Source organism: Ambystoma mexicanum, chromosome 4q (assembly GCF_040938575.1).
Source record: "Ambystoma mexicanum isolate Mex_15411 chromosome 4q, UKY_AmexF1_1, whole genome shotgun sequence".
NCBI lineage: Eukaryota > Metazoa > Chordata > Amphibia > Caudata > Ambystomatidae > Ambystoma > Ambystoma mexicanum.
In genome coordinates this window covers 728,363,762-728,384,754 of record NC_090928.1, presented here as the reverse complement: position 1 = coordinate 728,384,754, position 20,993 = coordinate 728,363,762, and the positions used below count along the sequence as shown (strand labels likewise).

Genomic DNA, 20,993 nt, shown 5'->3' with positions numbered 1-20,993 from the left:
CGTTTTGATGAATTTAAGGCATAGCTCCACTCAACCCTTTCTCCCTGTCTTGTGGTTCCCCCTCCTCTGCTACCCCTGCATCCTATGTGTACAGTGCTCCTTGCTTCCTTCCAAGCTAGGTTTGAACTTTATAAATCCCACACATACATATACATGTCAAGCAGTTTGCAAACTTTGTGAAAACAGTGCTACTCTGTAAGGTTCATAGTGCTGTACACTGTGTTGACGTCAACCAACGCTACTCGATCTGCTAGGAAGCACAACGATCAGAGTGCTCGACCCAAGAAGTTACACACAAGTTTCTGCAGCAGGAGCGTAACCCATTTGAACTATGTTACCAAGATAAAATCAAAGATTAAAGAAGCAAAACGGATGTTTTTGCCAAAAAGAGGGGACTCAAAAAAACAGGGCAGGTGGCACCCCTAACCAAACCTTTGTTTGCCATAATGGTCGTTGAAAATGTAAAACCGGGCCGAAGCCCCGAAAAAACAGCAACTACAGAGGGCAACGTGTGCCTCCTGAAATCCACCACACAAACACAACAGAGTGAAGCAGATAATTAAAAGCACGCCACATCCCAACAGCTTGCTTTTTGTTTCTTGCAAAAGCGGCGTGTGGGCGTGCTGGGTCTCATCTAATGCCCCCTCTCCCCATTAAACTTTGCCCCTCTCTACCTGTCTCTAGCTCGCCGCCTCCCCGCGTTTTGTGTTCGCAGCTAAGAGAGGGCGCGCGGGGCGGGGTGGAAGAGGAGGGGTGGCTCAGATGGAAGGGAGGCCTCCGCCTGGCAGGGAGGGCGTTCCCGGCCCGCCGCCCCCCGCCTCATGCATATGGAGCGGACGCATGCGCCAGGCCCCGCCCGGGATGAAGCCCTCTCACTCCTCTCCCGGTTTCTCGCATTGTGGCTTCACCCCCTGGATCACCTAGCGCTGTTCTGCCCTCTCTCCGCCTCCACCAAGAAAAGAAGAGACAGCAGAAGAAAAGGAGGGGAGGCACAGCAAGGACCTTGAATAATAACCGCGAGACGGGGCACAAAGGGGCGCTATTGAGGAGCCCCCCGCCCCCCAGGAGGGCGCCGTCTGTCCTCCACTCGTGCATGCACAAATCGGGCCGGTATATGAGCCTGGCCCAAGGCGCCCAGCTGCATTAGAAGCCCACACCCCGGGGCCAGCAGTAGTACCAACACCACCACCGCAACCCAGTACCACACACCCCGGGGACGCACGGACCATGCATGCCTCTACTGCCCCGAGCTGCAGGAGGCTGCTCGCCCTGCTTATATGTCTGCGCTTCAAGGTACGTGCGGCAGCAAGACCTGCGGACACCCGGATGCTTGATTATTTCTGTTTCTACCTTTTTTTTGTTGTTGCACGGCGCAGCCTCGGGTGCACTACTGCAATGCATCGACGATTGTGTGTGGGTTGATCCACCGGAACATGGAAACTTCGCACCAGCGTTTTGAGTTTAGGGAGTTTGAAAGAGGACCGTGCTGTGTCAGAGGTCTCATCTCTTGGAATGCAGTGGACGAACCGTTTCATTTGCAAAGGACCAAACCGTTTGCATTCAAACTGGATCAATGTTGGCTGCGGTGTCCGGAGCATTTGGTGTTGTGTGCGGGGGTGTCCCACTTGCCCACATCTGGAAAATTAAGGGGGGAGATTGTGCAGCAACGAAGGGGATTGTATTCGCCTGTGGTTTTGTATTAGAATGAGTGATATTTCATATGGATAAGGGGTAGTAAATACGTGTAAAATAACGTGTTTGGTTTAGAAACCGACTCTCAAATATGGCGAGTTGGCATAGTTCTGGACTGTGCTGTAAATCGGGGCACCTGGTGTGGGGTTGCTACATCAGCACCCTCGTCTCGGCCATAGGTGTCACGTCTGCCCTTCCTATAGTGGAGGCAGTGCGAGGTGTGAGTAATAGGTGGCGTGTTCTGCAAACATTGTGTTTTCTGTGCCTAATTGACGTGCTTAAGAAACATGGCGGCTTTTTTGTATGGGGTAAAAGTGGTACAGTCTTAAAGTTGGATGGAAAACTGGGATACTTCCGCACAGTGCAGAGGGCGGGAGGCGTTCATTTAGCAGGGGACGCATGGCAGTCTCGTGTGCCGCGTCTCCGTGTGCAAGCTTGTGTGCAGCAGTGTAGCATGCGTCTTTAAACTTGCACAGAGCAGGAACGGATATGCTGTTGTGTTATGTACCGGAGAGCAATATTCGCTGGTATGTTTCTGTAATTAGTGTTTCCACGGGGCTACTAATTGCGTTTGTTTTCTCACTGATTATTGCAACCCCGCCCCTCAACCTAGATGCGGTCCATGCAATCAGTGTCTATTCAACCATGTTGAAGTTTGCTCTATGTACGTACACGTTGCCTTGCTCCGCGCTAATTCTAACGTTCTCCCATGTTGGTTGCAAGTGTCTGCACGTTGTCTTGTTGCGCCCATGGCATAATCCTATGCCCTAACTGCCTGTCTGTACTTCTGAGCAGCGTTGGGCATTAACTGCAGATTTTCGCCTGTTGTGCATTTGCCTTGTGTTTAGGGGTGGGTGCATACTTGCTGAAATTGTGCAGGGTTATGTTCCAGTCCGTTTTTTACTGCACGAGTTCCCGTTTTAAGTGCAGGACTACAAGTCCCAGAATGCAACGGCAAAACGTGCTGGTCAAGCACGATGGGGGTACGTTGGCGTTTGTTGTTGTACATGTCACCCGCCGCCCATGTTCTAGCCAGCTCTTTTTGTTTAGTGTTGTGCACACGCGTGTTGTGTCGTTCGTCGTGTACACGCTCTAACCTACAGTGGAACAGGTGTCGGGGTTTTCTTTGCCGTGTGCATGCAGTGTTGTGCCCACGACATGTCACTGCTCTAACGCCCATCTCTCCCCCACTGCAGGTGTCTCTGTGCTCCGGGCAGTTCGAGCTGGAGATCCTGTCCATGCACAACCCCCTGGGGGAGTTGCAGAACGGCAACTGCTGCGATGGGCCCCGCAATCCCGGAGACCGGCGCTGCACCCGCGACGAGTGCGACACCTACTTCAAGGTGTGCCTGAAGGAGTACCAGGCCCGGGTGTCTGGCTCGGCCGCAGGGCCCTGTAGCTTCGGCGGCGGCGCCACCCCAGTCCTCGGCGGCAACGTATTCAGCCTGCGCTCGGGGCGAGCCTCTGCCAGCAGCCGCCTAGTGTTGCCCTTCACCTTCGCTTGGCCGGTAAGTCTAGAGCTGATGTTAAAACGTGGAATTTCTCCGCATTGTGTGACAATTTGTACTTTTTTTCTGTACATATCGTGAGTGCGTTGCTGCGAGAGGCTCGTGCGATCACTGACGCGTCCCCCCTCCCCCGCAGCCTCCTGGTCGGGCGCGGCTGGTGATGTCTCGACACTCGCGGGACCTTGCGTAGCTCTATCCCCCGGGAAGAGCACATGCTAGGAGCCCCGGGCTGTAGGCCCCGCGCGAGGCCAGTGCGCCCTCTAGCGCCGCCGAAAGGGAGAGCTCGCCAGAAGCACACAACAGTAACAGAGGGAGAGAGAGAGAGAGAGAGAGAGATTACACACGCCTTCACTGCCCTGACCATAGTCCTTTCTCACCATGCATCACACACTTGACAGAGCCCCACTCCCAGGCCATCGATCGTTTGGCTCGAAGCACGTGGCTTCGCTCACAATAAAGGGTTCAAACGACCCCCCCAATCAGGAAATCCGACTTACTTGGAAGGGAAGTCACATATCCTAAGCCCTCATCCCCAACTATCAATTGGCCTTGGAGAGCAGGACCCACAAAACCCTCGCCCCAAAACACTTGATTCCAAGGTATTGGCCAATGACTCTCACCTGCTCCAATACTTTATTTGTTGTGTGCATTCCTTCTTGCCTCGAAACCTGTTAATTTGTGCATCCCTTTGAACACTAGCACACATGTCTGGTAACATTTTTGAAAACGGTGCACATGCACAAGTAATATAGAAACGCCACTAACATAAGGTTGCATGTACCCATGCTTATGGCAAAGCGCATGGTTTGAAAGATGACCGGGGAAAAGTATTTTAAGTGCACAGAATAACTGTTTTTGTGGCTATGGTGCTCAGGATTGATTCCTTGTTAAACATGCCTCTTTGAAGGATGTTCCGATTTGTATTTTCCTGTTTTTAATTTAGGTTCATCGGAATGTATTTACAAGTGGTTATTTAATGTGTTGCTTGAAAAGTACCAATGACAGTAGTTCATGCGGTCTTTGCTCATGGGATCATGATGCAACCTGATTTGCATTGATGGCATGCAGCAGTACCCCATCACATTTAGAGGCTCTGCTAGGATACTTCAAACCATGTTGTGAGCCTGATAATGACTTTTATGATTCTTAGAAGAACATGTGAGCAACTAGTATTTTGAGAACAATCACTACCCCAGAAATACTTATTGAATTCTTATACGTATACTTTTGAAGTAGGATGTATGTAAGATCTTATGCCATTCTATCAAGTCATTATAATAAATGTGTGGGGGGGGGGACGCGAGCGAATTGGCATCATTCAGTAATGTAATATCTGTGCATCAACTAACATAACCAACCTGTGCATGGGATGGTGAGAATCTGTCAAACTTCGAGGCACCTTTCAGATTGTGTATCACAGTACTGAAGGTACATCACGACCTGAAGTATGTGTGTTTTGATCTTGCTTCAATCGGCAAAATGCATTTTCAAAGAGACCGCATGCTTACAGCCACCATAGTCATGAAGATCTCTGCTTCACCCCCCCCCCCCCCCCCCCCCAGGATAAATAATTTCTGGAGCTATTTAGCTCTTTAGCTCCTGTTGTAGTCTAGGGTAGCCTGGTTGGCTTGACTCCAAGAGCTACCAGGTTTGCCAACTGGTACCGTACCTACTTGACATTAACTCTGGATTTGGGCATGTGTAAATGAACATTTAAACACATCTATAAGTAATTTAAAGCATAATGGCTTATGCAAAATGTACAGTAACCTATATACAAGCGTTCATCGTTCCCCAGAGGTAGCTCCTACTTACAGAGTAGCACCTGATGCTCCGTTTTAGCTCTTGCTTAATAAAATTCGTATTTAGTTCCTGGCCAAATGTACAACTTTTAAAATTGGGGGGCCTTTGGGTGGCTGGCACATTCCAGCGGTGTTCTTTGGATAATCTTTTGAGTCAATGTTTGAAGGAAAAAATCTAGCATCCATAGGTCGTGACTAGGGTGTCGTGCCTTAGGAGTGGAAGGTCAGGCACGTTTCCAGCATTTGCAACTATTTTTCTTAGCCAGTATATAGAACTGGGGATACTTGCTTACATTGGGGGGGGGAGGCAAGGGGCACCCCATATATCCTGTGATATTTGGGTGGTAATTGCACCAACAATAACGCCGCAGGTTAGTGTGTAGGATACTTGCAGTAAAATTGGATTATCTCGGCTGCATCTTTTGGTTATCCAGGTGTTTTGGACTATGCCTTCCATCAAACCCGAGGGATCGTAGGATCAGTCAATATCTGTGGAGCCATTGGTTACTGACCCTCTGCTCTATCATAAGCACATATCCGATGACCCGATGTAACTATTTCCGAGCATGGCTGTTTGGGTGCCCAATAAATCGACTGTTTGCAACACTTTCCATGTAACTTTAGAAGACACAGGGTTTCAAATATTGTAAAGGGTGCAGAATGCATAAATGTGACTGGGCAGGTGTATCCTGTTTTGCAACTTTGGATCACCAACCATTACTAGTGTTGATTAACCAGGACATCGAGTGTTGTTTTTTGTGTGTGTTTTTGAGTGGTTGTCATTCAAACTGCACATATTCATTGTGTGTCCTCCTCCTATGTGTTTGGTGGCGTTGTACTTCTATATTCCCTGTTGGTATGTGGAAAGGTGCGCTTGGTCCCCCTTAGATTCTGTGCGCATGGCCCAATTACAGACATCCATTGTTATGGAATTAGTGTGCCATTGTGTTTCCACCGAGTTATTACATTTTTGTAACGAGGCCTGTCGTGGGAAGGATTTGCATTGCACGCTGGTGGCACGCTACGTGTGTTTGAAAGCGGTCCTATGACTTGAACTCCTGTTCTCTTCCCACAACTGTGGTTTCCACTTTGATCTGGAAACCTTGGCAGTAGAGCACATGTCTGCGACCCTCTATCTGCTCCCGCTTTCTTTATTGATAAAACACCATTTCTGGAGTGCCTTCCCACAATGTCACAAGTTGGCAGTAGGGGGGGGAGGGTTCATTTACAAGTGTATCGTGTAACACGCATAAAGAGGAATGCAGGATGAAATGCCCTTTAGCGACTGTCTGCCTCCTGCACCTTGGGCACCTCGGCCCAGTTTCCCGAACTGCCGATTGGGAATGGGGCTTTCATTTTTGTGTGGGAGATAACAGTACCAAAGAACAGTGCTGTACAGTTCGCACAGCTATTCTTCCGGATGCATAAAAGTCGTTTTCGTTCAGAAGATGGAACATGATATCAAATAGGCCATCAAAGGGATTAAGGGCTTTATCAAAATGTCTGGTATTTGATGCGCTGCCAGTGCCCGTGGTTCTGTCTCGGTGGCATTTGACTTTTTCTCAAGGACACAGTTTTTCAGGAGGTTTCTCTGACCGAAGTATAAACGCGCTGGTGGGACATGGGAACCAAGGAGAAGGAAACATTTATGTTGTGGTAGACGCTTTTTCTCTGAGATTCTTTTTACATTTGTCTGTGAAAGATCAGGCTCTTGGTAACGTTGGATCACTCGTTAGAACCGTCTCTCTCCCATTTCTCAAAAGAAAGCACAGAACTACCTTGTTTGTAAAACTGGAAAATCCTTTACATTTTGAAGGCTTTCCATTCATAAACTGTTACTACGTTGTGAACTTCATTTTATTCCCCTTGGAAGGATGAGTGGCTCTGTGCAACATGCCTTTTATTTGAACCTGCCGATCCCACGGGGATCTGGCATCAAGTGCTTAACTCACTGAGCTACTTTCTTGCTAAATCTGTTGTAGTATTGAATATTGGTGTGCAGTACACAATGTGTGTTTGTTGGCCTTTGCAGCCGAAACTTGGACTACTGCCTTGTACTTTGTTTTAGGTTGTTGGCGCACTGTAAAGCAGTGCCTGAAAAGCTATCCAGTAGGCTGAACTTGTTTGTTTTGGTTGCAGTAGCGCTGCGTAGGTTTGTGCATGTTGTCTTCTCGGAGATGATGCGTTTAAGGGGCTATGGCCTAACTCCCTCTCAAGGAGCTGAAAGGCCTCCTGATCCACGTGTCTGCTTTTCTAAGCCTGGAACCCCATTGATGGATGTCAATAGAACGGGTTTAATGCTTCCAGGTTACCCCGTACAGCAGCTCCTTCGTGAATGTAGCAGTAGGACGCGTGCACGGAACATGTCCCTATGCTTTGCGTGTTCACATTGCTTGAAGGGCTGCTGCTGTCCTCGCCAGCCGCCGCTTCTCCTCGGTGCGCACATGGCAGGCCGCGGGGCTGCATGAATATGTATAAGCTTCGTTGGTTTGGAGGGATTTCACTGGCTTTCTTGCTTTAACAATTCCCTTGCATTGAAGACCTTGTTGCCCTGACTACTCTCCTCCTGCTGGCTGCAAAGCTGCCCCAAGCATGCACTTTGTATGGGAAGTCTTCTGTAGGTTCTTGTCGTTTTGTGTCCATGTTTTGCTGACTCGGAATAATGAGGGCAAGCTTCGTTTTGTGTGGCGTTTGTGCAGGTTTAGTGTTTGGAAAATGCTGCCTCGGCGAATCTAGCGCAGTTGTGTTTTGAGGGATTGTTCGTGGCCCCTGTTGTGATTAACGGCCAAATGGAGATGGTGGGCTGTAAAGTCATTTAAGTGATGGGAGGTTGGAAGGAGTTGCTAGGTAACCAGGGAAAGGACCAGCCCAGAAAGGGGTGGCACCCAGAAAGCTGCGCCTGTGAAAGAATGCAGTGAACTGTGCTGCTGGTGCTGGGTATGGAGCTTTAGTTTTCAGTCCAAAATACCGTGCCTTTACTTACATTGTCGCATGTGAGTTTAGAGTTTAGGCTATTTGATGATAAGGAAGTGCTGATATTTCCGGCTATTACTTACGCGTGGTGTTAGCATGATTCAGCCTTTTTGAGGGTGGCGGGGGAGCGTCCATGTTCAGATAAATTTCATTTGCGAGAATCTGGGCGTACATCTAACGGTAAGAGGAAGTTCAACTTTTGACCTTTTTGTGTCCAGTTCCAAGAGGGAAGGGGGATCAGTGATGCTTTTGTATTCATACACCCTAGCTTGGTGTAGGCCGCAAATATCCTTTCCTTGTGGCACAGCTCAAAGCTTCCCACTTTGTCTTCTCATTGCACAGTGATTCAGCGTCCATCCTGCCCAGCCTTGCTGGGTGGGTGGCCATGTGCTCAGTTGGTCATGGCTCTTGTTAGGCCTTCCCTATCTTCAAGGTTATCCAGTCCCCTTTCGATCTTGTTTTTTATTTTTGATAACGTTGTTGTTTTGCACACAAGGCATGGTTAGGTCTTGGTGCTTAAATCCACTTCCCTTTCTTTATGAGAACATAGACCCGTTTCTCCTCCTGTATCAAAGCTTGTATTTTCTATTCACATTATTGAAGCATAAGCGTATAGAAAAGTCACCAATACTGTTGTGTAGTGTTTAGCTACATTTTGTATTTTTACAAGCCTGTTCGATTGTGTGACATGTGTGGAGATGGCAATGTGCCTGCCACATTTACCTATATCATCTAAGTGAACGTTGAGTTTAATGTAGGGAATCGCCACAGAATATCACACACCCTCTGCTGCCCCTTGAATAAGAGGGCAACAATTCAAGTGGCAAGCTACACTCGGGCCATAAAAAGTGACAAGGCACCTCAATTCTATGCCTACACACAGCACACCATTTCGTGCTCGCAAAGAGTTACATGTCATAAGCCAGTGGCGAATACAATCTTTGTACCCTGCCTTGAATGACGTCCTTTCCTTCTCTGGTCAAAGCAATGCACTTGTCATGCTGCTGAAGTACATGCCTGTGCCAAGACCAAGTGTATACAGTGTCATCTTCTCTTGATGCATAATATTATTCCTTCTAGCAGCGGTGGTCTCCTTAAGCATTTGTCATTAGTTCTTCAGGAGTAGAAGGTAATGCGTTTGTTTGCAAAAGGCAATTCCTTCCGTAAGGGCACTGTCAACGCTTTAATAGCTCCTTACATTGGAATGTGGCTTCTAGGCACTCTGTATGGAATCCATCAAGCTGTGGTGCTTTGTTACCTTGATTTCCTTATTTTCTCCCAAAAAAGCTAACCCCCATTGTCAAAGTCCCACTGTAATTGCCCTGTTGGATAATGGACTACTCCTCTGATAAACGTCTGTCTGCCTCTCAAGTACAAGAAAAGGTTGCTTATTTAACTGTCTTAACAAGCTCTGGCTGGTCCTGTTGGTACACATTAAAACTCTGTACACTTTTTTGGGCATGTTCTCGAAATAAAGTTGATGATGACGACATGAAAACTCATATATTCTTAGGTGTTTTCAGATAGGACGATCCTGGAACAGAGTTGTACATTGGACCAGTTGGGGAAAGCGTCCCATGTACTTTGTGGATATAGTTTACCATCAATTTGCGTGTAGAGGGAGGCTTCCTTGTGAGCTGGTGTAGGGGTTAGACCGGCCCGCACACAGCCCAGCTCAAAGTCGGCAGTTTCTCTGGTATGCACTGCGTGCAGTGAAATTCCCGGAAACTGCTCTTTATTCCAACCTGGCAATGTTGGGCTCCTTCAACAGCGTATGGGACTGTCTGTGCGAAGTTAATGGGACATGCCTAAAGTAAGCAGTTCTGCTGCTCGGGCACTCGCTTTATAGCCTCGGGCTTAAACAGATGTAGGAAAGGCTGCTGGCCGATTTGATCAGGCTATTTTGCTAATGTTCTCGGGAGTTCACTGGTTGCTTGTTTGGGAGAAGGAATGTTTTTGACCTCGGCAATAGGTGTAGAAGGATAATTAGGAAATGTGCAAAATAGTTTGTTTGCAAAACATGGGCCAAAGGCACTTCGGATTGTCAATGGCTTACAGGGTACATCGACATAGTGGTCAATGGGATGCATTCCACATGTCTCCCTTTTTCGACCACACTGTTATGGAATAAGCAGTGCAAGTGTGTCCCAATAGTATGTCCTTTTTTGGCAATTCGAACAAATCACACTTGTGTTGGTTTAATTTTGAAGCAGAGTGCTGGAAAATGATTGTGGTATGCAGTGCTCTAAGAGACTAAAGCCCACTTACAAGGCAACTGGGACACAAGGAGTTAACGATGGGCCCGCAGTCCGTCTTTCGACCCTACGGTGACACGTGTGCCTCTGCAAGACGTCATGCTGTACTGAGACGCAGCACCCCATGCGCCGGTGTTTACTATCTACAGGTCGGAGCCGGCAAGCAACACTTCAGGAGATGGAAACGCTGTGTGCATGTTATATCCGTCATTGTAATGTATGCTTCTCAGGAGTGGTGTAACCTAGACACAGCTCACGGGGCAGTGGCTGTATGGTGCGGTTAGGTCAGGATATAGGGACTAAAGTTCTTGCACTGGTCGGGCACAATTCTTGAACTATACCCTTCACGAATCCCAGTGCTCTCCTTTTTGATTCATGAGACCTAGCTCCATCCTGGAACATGTTTTCCTAAAGGTATTGTCGTTGAAGTCTAAGTGACGCTTTTCAGTTGCAGACCATGGCATGGAAAGCGATCAGACTAGTCTGTGGCAGGGAATTTAGCCACTTTATCTATTGGGGGCTCTGGTGGTGGCCACGTTGGAGCCCGCTTCCACTGGTCACGTTTCCAGTGGTTTTAGTGGCTTGTTTATTATTTTACTTGTTTAAACTAAGTTCTGTTTTTTTAAACCGTTGGGGAGTAGCACTGTGTTTTTAATTCGGTTATTCAAAAATCTGGGCATGTCCTCAGCTGGTGCGAATGTGAAGATTTTCATTCAGTATGCGTAGTAATGAAATCGACCAGCTGCTTCTCGATTTCCCTACCCCCCTCTCGATAGCACGGCGCGACAGCCCCTACCTTGGTTGTTCTCCGTTTGACATTAGGCTGTTGGTGTCTGTGGTATTTCGACCATCATAGTTGCCTCCACTCTCCGGGAGGTCTGTACTGCAGTGCGTGATTAGTGCATCATGCTCTTATCAAAGATGTCGCAAGTAAACAGCAGAGACCATGGAGGAGAGAGAAGCTGGACTAAGATTGGCACTGGCACTGCCAAAGCATTAGGAAGCAGACCTGCTTGAGGGCAGTCCAGGCTTCTGATACCAGCTGCCATGGGCATAAACGACGGCTTGCAGCACGTGGCTGCTGGATTTGGCTGTACCACTTTGCATCTCCTTCAGAGTGGGAATGCAAGTGACCATGGTCTATCTTGACGATTTGTTACTGTACGAAATGCCGAGTGGGGTGCTTCTGGGATAAACAGTTGGAACGCACCATGTGTGCCAGCAATGCCACCCCTCGCCCCCCTTCACAAGAGGCTGATCCGTTTCAAATTACAGCAGCTCTCTCTGGAATGTTTTTTGTGACGAATAAGATGATCTGAAATGCACGTCGGTTAGCTCGAGCCATGGCCTGTTTTCCCACCGGTAGTGAGGCCTGCTCAGAGTGCTGGCCCGGATCCTGCATTCCCATTGCTTGCTTTGCCTTCGTGGTAGGGTGCACGGGGCGGGGCAGGGCAGAGACCGAATATCGACTACTTCGGTGGCCCCCTTTCACAAGCCAACTAAAAATGCTTGACTGGAAATCTGCAAGCACGTGACATTAACCCAAACGTGGTGTTCGCTGCGTGTAAGGCACTACAGCGGAAGCGTTTGGCGTCCCTTGTGGGAGCTTCGTAGGCCAGTGCCGCCAAGTGTCGGGGTGCTCGCCAAACCAGCCATTGCCCACGGTAGAAAGCCATTGCTTTTCACGAAAGCTATATATATATATTTTTTCTCCAGCTCAGACCGAGTAGAAAGGGGCCTTGTTCGGGCTTGCTCTTTGTGAACCTGACTGTTGTGCTTGGCTGGGTATGCGGTATTCTATCCATTAACCTTGCCACCCTGAGTAACTGGTGCATTTAATGATCAGTGGGCTGGTTAAAATAGGTAGGCTAGGTTAATGACTTGTGGGAACAGAGAATGAGTCTCCTCTTACAGAACAGATGGGGTCAAATTCTAAATATGTTCTTGCTGCAAAATATTAGTTTTTAAACTAATGACTCGAGATGCCATGCTTGAAGATAAAACTGTATGGCTTCTTTCATGCTCACCCGTTTGGCGGTTATAACCAATTGTCGTCTGGCCACCCATACAGAGGCCATGACAGCTAATATTAACCAAAACAATAGTGCGGCCACTCTGACTGCAGTGAGGATTACAGAACATAATGGGGGCCGTCCAAAAATAATGTTACTACAGGACAAGCAACAGGAAGCGGCAGTAGACTCAGCAGAGCTGGGCTCCCAGGCGAGCCATGGACGGACTTCACACAATGGTAACTTCTGCGCATTGTGTGTTCACAGGACACAGGGTTGCCAGATCAGACAGCAGCCCCGTGTATTGGCTGCTGTATACACATCCTTTTGGATAGTCCTGCTGTAGCCCCCCGAATCATTTGGCAAGAGGGTCATGGTTGTATCATTAGGCCCCTTTGCTTGTGTTACTGGTTTGGCCTTTACCATGCAGGCGTTTGCCCAGTCTGATATAATAGCATTCACGGTGGACGTGAAAGCTAAAGTGGCAATGAGGCATTCACCACTCTTGCCAAATCTGCAATTTACCCTGCACTATTAAACAACGGGTGTTTCCTTTTGAACACGTGCAAAAAAAACCCCAGAAGGTGTAGCTCCAGTTTGTCATGTATGTCACAGGAATTCTCAAGCGTGCCTTTTAACTTGGGGAGAAGGCTGGCATGGGCCAGGTTTCACTGGCTTCTGTCAAATCCATGAAGGCAATCCCTACCTGAAAATGAAAACCAGCTTGCATCGGAAAATGTATAGCATATGGAGGTGGGTAACCTTTTTAAAGCTCATTTCCCAGTGAAGGGTGGAGTATTTCATTTACAAAATCTATTTTGAAAGGATATTCAAATTCCAAGGCACTCCTGATGCAGAAATGTGACTCCTTCAACAGAAGACACTTGATGTGCTGCGATCCAATGCTTTTTGCACATACATGGCAAATCTACATCTCGTTCATCTTTGGGGGTCCGCCACGGTCTTGCCTGTCTCAGCAAGCCATCAAACTGGATGACTCTATTTCTACTTGTTCTGGGTGAGCGAGACCACATCACAGTAATAGCTGCTGAATCCTTCCTTTTTTATTTATTTTTTATGTTTGTGTGGCACAGATGTATTGGATTCGCTGTTGTTCTTTGGTGTGCCTTGTTAAAGTGTGAAACCCACGTGGACGTGTTTTTCTTTATTGGGGAACAGCTTGCCAGACACCCTATTCCATTGGCTGTGCCAATCTTGGTCGGATCCGATTACCTTGTTTGGCGCCTCAAACCTACATTGTTACTTCTGTCCAACCCCTCCTGCTCTGCCTGACGTCTTAGCTGCTCCATTCCCACGCGCGCGCGCGAATGGAACTGCCAAGCAGGAAGTTGCCAGTGAAGTAGGTTGCACTCACTCACTGCTAGGCCTTCTCATACGCAGGTGGCTTCAGGCATGTACCCAAACCACGGGTTCTATTGGGCACACTGACCCATCCATTGGTCCAAAAGATCCAATGGGCAGTTTGTATGTATCAATCAAGGGCTGTCTGTCGAGCTACAATGTAAGGCCCCCCCACCTTAATTGCATTATGCATAGTATGTGTCCAGTATATACTGCACATCTTTTACAGTACCCTGTTGATGGTGCTATGCCTCAAAATGTTCACTGGCCTCTGGTGAGTGATAGGCGAGAAAGTGTGTGCTGGCTGCATGTTCATGCAGACGCTTAATGTTTACATTGACCACGGGTAGTTTGTGGTCCTCTAGTTTGACTTGTACATTTAAATTTCACTTTTTGTGGAGGGGGTCGGGTTTAGAGGCCGGAACACCCTCATTTTAAAAACGAGTCGACTTACAAGAGTCGAACTAGAAGACCACAACATAGCTGGTCGATGTAATCGCATAGAACCAATGCAGGTGTTTACTTTTTATGCATGGCTAGTAGATTGCAACTTCTTTTTACCCCTGGGTGGCACTACCCTGTTCCTTTTGTGAAAAGCTGCGGTATTCCGGTATTCCAGAAGTACCGACCACGCTCTCCTGCCGACCATTACAAGCCATCTGCTCCCTTACTTTAATATCTGCCACTTGAACTGAAAGCGAGACTTTCCCACGCCCTCAAACACCCAGAGGGTGCTCTAGCTGCACGTAGCCCGTAGTTGGTTGATGGGGTGTGGCTTTGTAGTTCACTTATCAGGAACACTGTACTTTCTTCCGATTAAGTAAGGGGCATGGACGCGAACGGGGCGATGCGTCCAAAGGTCACCCGGGGCCCCGTCTCGCATAGCAGATGTGTCGGTGTGGAGTCTTGAAGTTTGCTGCTGCGGTCTCTCACGGATGATGCTTGCTTCTTCGGCAGACGCCCGTTAGCTTTATGCGTTGTTAGTAAAAAGCAGCTGTAGGTGTGTTTTGCTCTGCTGTGATGGGAAGATTACATTTATAATGGCGGTTTGCTTCTTTACGCCCCTTTGCATTGGTTTACCCTTTTACCTGGCATTGAAAAGATGGAAGGTGGTGGGGGTGTTTCACACTTTAATGAGGCATTTAAGTGTTGTCTTTCATTCCTATTCTAGCTTTCCAGCACACTGTCACAGTAAAAAGTAACATTTATGGTATTTACATGGATTTAAACATGTTGCGTGCATAAAAATATATAGCGATTGTCGTTTTCCCCCTTTTTGTTCTGCATTCTATTTACTCTGCTCTGCCTTTTTCATCACCCAAGATTTTAATATTCACCTCTCTCCTTCCTACTGTGTGAGAGTGCCCCGCTTTCTCCTCACACAGCCCTCTTTCCTAGCCTTCATTTCCTTTCTACTCCTATTTGGGTTTTTTTCTAGGTTTTTTTTCTAGGTTTCCTTCGGTCATTGAGGCCTGGCATTCCCTCTTACATTTTAACAATGTCAGAAAAGCAGGAGGTCCCGGTTGAGGGGCTGTGGGAGGAGAGAGCGCATGTCTGTCTTCATTATTTTAATAATTCTTCAAAGCACCAAGATAAATGTATGTATTAGCCGAGTGTGGTTGAGGCGACTGCTGCTACCTGCTCCCAGACCATTTCTAAGCTTTCCCTTTCATTCTTCAAAGGGATAACTCCGTTTTCCTCCAGAGGGGCACATGCATTGGTCTGGTTGTCTGTGCGGTGGGCACTCTACCATACTGTTTCCAACACAGATGGACTCTATGCGGATCTCTTGCAAGCACTGCCAGTGTACATTGATGGATCAGAAATCCAGGCAGTAAAATGAGTGCTCATAATCGCCACCTGCTGCCGGAACCAGACACAAGTTGGGTGGCCTCGCTCTGTAAGAAAAAGGGGTGCCGTTGGTGGGAGAGGCAGATTCAAAACCCGTGTTGATGGGTGCAGGTTTTAAGTAGCTGGTTCCTGTGTGCCAATCTCCTTTCTATTGGTTTGGTGGAGAGACCCAATTATGTTACCCATAGGAAAGAGCCTAATAGCCGACGGCCTTCAATGTTTTGGGTCTGATTAGCCACTGATATGAGAGAGTGGGATCGGGCTAAAAAATAAGAGCTTTGCGATGGCTCCATTATTGTTGGTGGGTAGCGGCTGGGCCTGCGGTGGGCATCTGGGGGATTTGTGTGTACAGTGTAAGCTGGTAACTCAGAAAGCAGTAGGCCTAACAAGGCTAGAACCATTTCACTATTGCACATTGCCACGGCCAATCTTTCGCTCACATGTGCTTTCGCAAATAGATGCATTGTACACCATGTGCAATTAAAAAAAAACGCCCCCAAGAGTTGGGAAATGGAACAGGGGCAGTCTGTAAATTTCCCGCACCTACATGGTGAGGTTTTTGGGGTGCAGGTACTTTTGGTTCAGAGAAAGGCGGCCTGAAATTTGAGGACTGCATGCACCAATTTAGTATGTTGGTGGCGGGCTGAGGGAATCTATCAAGCCTCCCTTGGACATGCTGAAGTGATGTTCTCAGTGGCCTGCTGAGACTTTTGCCTGTCTGCACAATGCACTTCAGCGACAGCACAAGATATTGGGTAATCTGGGAAGGGGTGATCATTACTGCTGGTTCCTCCCATAGGTATACCATGCTGTCTCCCATGTGCACCCAAACTCCTCTCATAAAGATCACACAACCCCAGGTCAAAATGAAATTCCCTCACGTCCAACGGCCGAGACACTCCCTGATGAGGCTGTACCAGAATTTTGGGTAGGGGCAGGCTGCAACGTGGAGCAGAAAATATTGATAGTGGAGTCTGGAAGTGTCCACGAAGCTGGGTGCACCACGCTGGGCAAAAGATGTGGAAGCTGCGGGAAGGTGAGAAAACATGCTGGCAGTGAAAGAATGGGCATTGGGCTGGGGGCTATAGGATGGACGGACCAATAACACGCAATCTCGAGTTTGCAGTGTCTTTGGACCCTTTTTAGGGAGATCTGTCAAGGTTCCCAACAAAGCTTTGTGCAACATATCTGAATCCAAAGCTCTGGTGCAGTGGAATCGTTTATAGTTGCAGAACCTTTTACATACGGTGCAGGCCTGCTGACGTTGAGCCGAATTGAAAAACCGTGAACACGACGTGGCCACCATTTGGTAGTTCTTATGGGTTGCACACAGGGAGTTGGCCAAATGTGTAAAACTGAACCACTGGAAAATGGGCACTGTCACATTACAGTTGGCCGTATATGGACACCTTTTGGTATCTGTAACATCAGAGGCCACGTTTTGAGTCATCTGTGGGCTGCCCTTTGCATACGTTTGGCAGAGCTTGCTGCATTGAAGAGGCAGTGGAGTAACTTTGCTGAAAATGTTGGGGGTGGGGAGCATGACCTCTGAAGAAAAGGTGCCCCGCCAAATGAATGGGGACAAAATGGTGTGACATGAAAGGTTGGAGGGCACAAACATCCCTGTGCCCTCCTAAAATTATGCCCATGTGAAGAGGAGATATCCATATAACAATCTTTACCTGCATCTCTAGGAGGTCTCCATGCTGTGCTTTCGCTATAGCACTGCTTGCACACTTTTTAGTAGAGGATTGCTTTGCCACGTCAGGATTTTCTCTATAGTAGCTGCACCCACCCACCTCATGGTTGTTGGCATGGTCTATCCCTATGTTAGATAATTCTGGGGGCAGACTATTGGTGTGGTGCGTTCTAGCCCAATACCACAGTGCAAAGAGGGGTGTGGAAGGTTTGTTGCCTAAATGTGCTAATGCCCGACATTTATTATTTAACGGCGTATCAAATATTTAGACATGGGTAAAAACAAAGGTGTGAAATGGCTGTCACATTTGGCCCATAACTGTCATAATATAATTTCAGTGGTTCTGTCCTCTGCCTGGCAGTGGTATGGTGGCATGTTGGGGACGCCATAGTCCCATGGGCTCGTGGCCTCAGGTCTGCCATCAGAAGAGCAAAGCCAGTGAGGGTAGTCCCCACATTCTTTGCTTCAGAAAATTTATAAAGGGAAACAAAGGTCCTGGTTTACAGTTGGTTAGACCAGGTGCCCTTGTCACTAATTATAGGACCCTACAAAATCGATGCATCTTTTAAAGTGTTGCTCGTGTATAAATCAGTTTTGCAAGTATGCGTGAGGATTTGGCAAATGGAAGTGTACACTCCAGTGAGTTTTGGCATGCTTCCTACATCTGTTTTGGGAAAAGTGAGCATTAGTTTGCCACTGAGTGGGACTGGGGTGGGTGCAAAGCCGCAGTTCATTTCGGAAATCGCAGGCAGTGGCGCATGTTTCAAAAGCCGCTTCTTTTGGTAATGCCAATAATAAATAATAGGCCTTTGCTGACTTGCCTGTGATTAGGCGCTGAGCTACATGCCCGAGCTTGCCCGTCTTTGCTTACATTTCTAAGCATTTTCCCACAGTTATCAGTGAACAAAATGGAATCCTGTTCAGCTTTAACTATGAAACCGATTTAGGCCGCATGCCAAGTCAGTACCTGTCACTGGGTAGGTTTTCCTCCCAGGCTGCAAGCTGGGTCAAGTCGCAAGCAGTAGGTTTGCTTTGACGGTATGCTACACTCTGCAGGTGTTTGCTTTTCGGTTCAAATGTTTGCTTCTGGCAACATATGTACTCGTTTCATGAATTAGAGAAATGGCTCTTTATATGTGAAGTGGCGGGGCTTGCACATGGGTTAGAGGGAGACTTCTGACTAACTGCCCCGTTTCAGAAAGTGTGTGGCGACGGGGGAGGCGTAGTCTGCGCAGCGTTCCATAGAGTGCTGCAAGTGAAGTAATTTCTGCTGTGTGCCAAGGGAATGCCTTGTAGGTGTGTCTACTGGAACGAATGCTGGCAGGGCTATAGAATTCCATAATAAGTGGGCGAGCTGTTCTTTTTATTTGTTCCGTCTTGCGATAGGTGATTAAAGGTGCATGGAGATAATGGCTGGCGAGCTTCCAGCAGAAGGAATGGCTTATGGTTATTACTGGAATGTTGAGATGTCCTCGGGAGATTATTGCGCTGGAAATGCGCCGCTTTTGCCGAATGGCTAGGGCGCCGGAGCGTCTTGCGCTTGGAGAAAGGCCGCGATCCCTCCCCTCCCCTTCCCGCCCCGCCCAAGATGCATCCGTTCTTTCCTGCGTCACCTGATACTTGTGGGAGCAGTGATGGGCCTTCTGTAGACAAAGCTTTCAAAGAGGTGCTGAAAAAAGCCCCCAGAGGATGTTCAGCGCAGTTTTGCAGCAAGCCCCCACCACCCCTCTTGTCATCACGCAAACGGCTAGTTGATATGGCTCTCGTTTTGTGACCAGAAGTGGGGGGCTAGAGCAATACTTATGCGACTTGGCATCGAAAAACATGTGCAGCTTGCTACCATGGCACTTGGTGGTTAAGTACATAAGATCAATTGGTGTATTCTAAGATGCACTCCGGCGAGCTGGAAGGAAGGTTTATGCTAAGCCCGTCCGGATAATGGTGTTTAAGGGGTGAGAAGAGGATCTTGTAGGCCGCACGTCTAAGCTGGTTGAAAACAGACACGATTTTAAATGAGATGCGAATGTTCTGCATGTGGTCTGCCTCTAGCAATTCAAAGCGGTGCAACAAGTTGACCATTTTTTTTTCACGCAGGTTATTTTCAGATGTTCAATTGTATTTTCCTCTTCTTTTTGCAGCGATCTTACACGTTGTTGGTTGAAGCATGGGATTACAATAATGACACGACCGGTAAGTCTCGAGACCTTTTGGGGCTATTTCTAGAAAACCGTTCTCGTCACTGCGTTCTTAAGGCGGTCACCAGGCCCCACGTGCTGCAGGCCCTGGTTAGCAGTGTCTGCCCAATTGCTGGGCATCTTGCCCAATCTGTAACCGAGTAGTGGCTTCGGCACACAGTGTGCCCTGTAATGGTACAGACCCACCAAGTAATGTGCACACATTTATAGAGTTGGCCTTTACACCAAAAGCCTGTTATTTTTAAATGTGTATTTATTGCTGCTTTTTGGCAATAGCTGGATATCATTCAAAACCACACACGTGCTTTTTGCTATTGTTCCTCGAGGTGCGACCACCCAACCATAAGCATGCTTAAGGGGTGTGTTGCCAGTAAAACGTGTACTACCCAAATGGCTCCTGTCTCCAAATGCAAGCGTAAAGTACTGTATGGCCAATACTTCTTCCTACTGTGGTCAAGGTCCTCCGGAGAGTCTTGCTGAAATTGGGCACATTCGTTATGGTGGATTGCATTTGGCACCCCGTACACTCGTTCTTCCCTTCTATACGTGTATGGTGACACTAAGGAAAATAATCATTGCGACATTGCATACAGCATGGTGGGGCCATTGTACAGAAATGCAGTCTAATTTCTCAGTTCCTAAATTATTCCTCCAACTTGTCATGGTTTTAGGCAGAATCGAACTGGCCAATAGGGCGATGCTGAACCAAAAAAAAAAACGCAAAATGCTAGTGTGAGCCTGTTTTTATTTTTAGTGCGCCACTTTTTTGGCCAGTTTGAGTTACTTTACTATGCGGTTAGTAGATTTGACAATTGTTGCTGAATAAATGTTCATTAAATTGTACAATTTGCATCACGTTATCAAAAAACGATCCCTTGGGTGCTATTCAAGCAGTCTGTCGCAAAGGGAGTGAATTGGCATTTGCAACTGTGAGCCACTTTTTCATTGGTGCCCGAGACCATTTTATGCCATAGTCCACCAAATAGAAACGTGCTGTCAGGGCAACCTTTTCTCAGTTCCGGCAGGTCCCCCACCACCAGCCCGACTACTTATTAACAGCCCCTGGGTGGGCTGCTGGTTGCTTTCCTGAAGACCTAGCTGTTCCCTCTGGCACAGCCTGCGTGGTGACAGGTTGGGCAGCTTTGGTAGCATACAAGGAAGCATTCCCCTTGCTTGGTTTATGAAACTGTTTTCATATGGGTGATGGCTCTTGGCAGGTGCTGCTATGGGGCCTGCACCAAGACGTAGCTGCACAGCTGTATTCTTGCACATTCTGTTCAAAGGCGAAGTTTTCAGCTTCAGAAGAATGGACATTATCCTATTTTTCTGCCTGACAAAAAATGTCCGTGGCCGTAATGGTAGTCTCGCATTCTCAGGGGCTACGTTTGGGTGCGCGTTCTTGCGTTGTTGTTGGTCGAGCTGCTGCTTGCTTTTCGCTGCGAGGCAGCTTTGCTGGCTGTGTGATGACTCTTCACGCCGCAGTCACAGCGCGGCCAGCAGCAGGTAGTAAGGCGGTGTCAGATCTCTCCAGTCACAAGGCCCAGTCCTGCGAGTGAAATACCACAGAGCTGTACAATGTTCCGCCCTAATGTGAAATATCGTTTAAGGCAAATGCAGCGTTTTAAAGGGGCAGCATGCGTTTGC

The 20,993-nt window shown here is 47.9% G+C and overlaps 1 protein-coding gene across 1 annotated transcript in view; it reads left to right on the top strand.

Annotated features, from left to right (window-relative positions):
* The first annotated feature begins 829 nt into the window (after positions 1 to 829).
* JAG1 (jagged canonical Notch ligand 1) overlaps positions 830 to 20,993 on the top strand; it is a 52,544-nt gene continuing 32,380 nt past the window's right edge. Inside the window, exons 1-3 of the mRNA XM_069608328.1 lie at positions 830 to 1,293; positions 2,889 to 3,200; positions 19,293 to 19,344. Coding sequence (XP_069464429.1) covers positions 1,228 to 1,293; positions 2,889 to 3,200; positions 19,293 to 19,344 — 430 coding nt within the window. The 5' untranslated portion in view covers positions 830 to 1,227. The remainder of the gene's footprint in view (positions 1,294 to 2,888; positions 3,201 to 19,292; positions 19,345 to 20,993) is intronic.